Raw genomic sequence first — 3,266 nt, forward strand, 5'->3', positions numbered from 1 at the left:
AGACATATATGTAATTCAATCAAGATCGACTGATGGCATTATCCAAGAATATGGCAGGTCAGAAATTATTAATATTGAGATCATGTAGCCTGTTTTGTTACTTTCATTACACATTTGTTTCTTATCTAATGTTTTTCCAAGGTCAATTACAAGAAACTTTTAGCATATATCTGTTAAAAATAGCACCTGTATATACCAGTTTATATATATAAGTGTTTCTTTATCTGAGAGAAAACAAGATAGATGCACTAGTAAGCGTCTGTTTTATTTCAAAAGAAGAACAGTACAATATAAGAGATTGGTTTAGCTGATAATGGCTAAAAACCAGGGACACAACTGATTCTCCTAACACGACTGAAACACACCATTATTTCTCTGGACTCCTATAAAATCTCTACTACGTGAAGACTAATTCCACAAGCTGATCTCTAGACATGCAGCAGTAACAGGCACGTGCATGTGTAAAAAGAAACTTACATTAAATAAAATAACAAGCTTAAATTAAAAACCCAACAATCACCCTCCTAATTTAAGCTTGTTTGCTTAACTCCTTCACTCCCAGTAGTTTCCGCATTCTCTCAAATTTAACAGTAGTGAGGCTCTTCGTTAACACATCTGCTCGCTGAAACTCCGTGCTGACATGCTTGACAATTATCTCACCCCTTTCAATGCATTCACGGATAAAATGATAGCGGATATCTATGTGTTTGCTACGGCCATGAAACACTGAATTTTTGGCCAAATCGATCGCGGATTTGTTGTCTATGTATATAACCACAGGACTAACAAAATCTCCAGTTATTTGTTTCAACAGGTTCCGTAACCAAATAGCTTGGCACGCAGCCGCTGTTGCTGCCATGAACTCCGCCTCGCAGGATGAGAGAGCAATGCACCGTTGTTTTTGAGATACCCAGGTCACTAAACTTTCATTCAGGTAGAATACCATGCCTCCAGTACTTCTTCTGTCAACAACAAAACCACCCATATCGCTGTCAGAATAACCAGTGAGAATATTGTTTCCACCTTCCTTTGTGTATACCAGGCCAAAATCAATTGTACCCTTTATGTAGCGCAGAATTCTCTTTGCTGCATTCATGTGCATCGTGGTGGGCTTTTCCATAAACCTACTCACCATCCCAACCGAAAAAGCAATATCTGGCCTCGTATTTACAAGGTAACGTAACCCACCTACTATACTTTTGAACAGAGTAGAATTCACAGGCTTACCGTTCTCATCCTTTGACATTGATTCCTTGGGATCCATCGGGTATTTGACTGGATTGCAGCCTGCCAATCCTGCTTTCTCTAGAACTTTTTTTTGCGTACGCTGCTTGCTTCAATTCTATGTAATCAGCACCTTGCTCGACTTCAATTCCTAAGTAATTGTTGATAAACTCACTAACAAGTATAGCAACATAGAGGCAAGTGTATAAAGAATTTAACAAGTTTAGGCCAAGACCACAGTTAACAAAACAAAACATGCAGGTAAACAAAATCAGTAACTGAAATAACGAAGAGAGAAAGAAAGATGTACCCGAAACCATAGCTTTCAACAGTGACTGAAATAAAGGTTTACAGATACAAAATGCCAAGAAAATGATTACAGCTGAGTCACCAGGCCTTGCTCGAAGTCCTGGCTGCTCTTGAAGAGATTATTGCCCCCTACCTGCTGCGTTTGGGATGTGCGCAATATCTCCACCAGGATAAAACAGCTCGGAGTTTATGTTAACAGCAGCAACAAAAAAACCTCCACTTCGACCAGCACCTCAGTCGCCGGAAAATATCAGCACTTCAGGACTTATGTGAGAGAAATGCAGAGAGGTTGAAGAGAAGAGATGAGAATGTAGTGTATATTATGTCTACATATTCATTCAGTTTAGCCTCTATTTATAGGAGAGGAAAAATGAAACTGTCCACACACTTAATGTCTGAATTAAACTGCTCCATTAATGAAAAAATAAAAACTGATCAGATTTTGAATTCATTAATGAAAAAATCAAAACTGAACAGCTTTTGAATTTAAATTATTTGTAACAGCTTTTCATATTAAACACCCACATTATAATCAGAACTTAAGATAAGTTCTGATTTGACTCATCAGCACTTAAGTTCTGATTCTGATATCAGAACTTAACAGAACTTGTTAAGTTCTGATTTTATTCATCAGTTCTTAAGTTCTGATTCTGATATCAGAACTTGTTAAGTTCTGATTTTATTCATCAGTTCTTAAGTTCTGATTCTTATTTCAGAACTTGTTACAGATCAGATTATTTGCAGGACTTAGCCTATTTCAGTACCCAGCCCAATAATCCAATCACCGATAAATAAATTCGAATTACAATAATTCTCAAATAAATAAAATCCTCGCCCAGGTCGCCTCGCGTACGCGAGACGCCGAGACATTCGCCCAAATCGCCCTTCGACCCGACCCGGTCCGGTCCGGTCCGGTGCGGTGCGGTGCGTGGCGGGGCGGGGCGCGCGCGTGTGTGTGTGTGTGCGCGTGAAGCACACAACAACACAATGGACCATCACACACCTTAGTAGTTGTATACTACTCATGTGGGTAATACCATATAAAGCACACACCCACCTTTATTTATTTCAATGTGGGACAAACATTCTCAAATTTTTCCAAGCTTTTCCAAGCTACTTTCAACTCTCATTTCATATGGATTTCATTAAGAAAATTCTTAAAACCATACATGAAAATTTAAGTTCAAATATCATTGAACAATTTCCAATCATTAGATTTTAGGATTAACATCAAGAACATAATTAAATTAAGCTCTAAAATCCTAATTTTCTAACAATCCCCCACAAATCCATACAGAAATGTGATCAATTTCCCATCATGACTTGTTTTTCAGAGTCGGTACCCTTCCGGGTTTGAACCCTCCTACTTCCTCTACTTCAATGGCTATCGGACTCAGATGGAATATTTCACCTTGAATCTTAATCCGTTTAGTATAACCATATTCCATAGACGACGACAAGTCAAAGGTTATGGTGCCAATCTACGGCTTTGAGACATTAATGGTCATGTCTCGATCCTGTTCGTCGAATGCTTCAAGGATTAACCCTATCCTCTAATTGCGACCACACAATTACATTCGCTTAGCTGGGCATCTCCAGAGATATACTGCCTCTATCTCGTCAAATGACTTGATCCCATTCAGAGTTTCAACACTCTTGCTTTTCTGGCAGTGTCAGTACCTTCTAGGTTTACAGGGGATAGATTCAGATACTGTAGTATCATCTATGTAGCA

The 3,266-nt window shown here is 38.7% G+C and overlaps 1 protein-coding gene across 1 annotated transcript; it reads right to left on the bottom strand.

The window, feature by feature from the left end:
- Nucleotides 1-529: 529 nt before the first annotated feature.
- LOC141718656 (secreted RxLR effector protein 161-like) lies at nt 530-1,264 on the bottom strand. Its single transcript, XM_074521036.1, has one exon. The coding sequence runs from the start codon at nt 1,262-1,264 to the stop codon at nt 530-532; it is 735 nt and encodes a 244-aa protein (XP_074377137.1).
- Nucleotides 1,265-3,266: the final 2,002 nt, after the last annotated feature.

This window comes from Apium graveolens, chromosome 1 (genome assembly GCF_009905375.1).
Source record: "Apium graveolens cultivar Ventura chromosome 1, ASM990537v1, whole genome shotgun sequence".
Lineage (NCBI taxonomy): Eukaryota > Viridiplantae > Streptophyta > Magnoliopsida > Apiales > Apiaceae > Apium > Apium graveolens.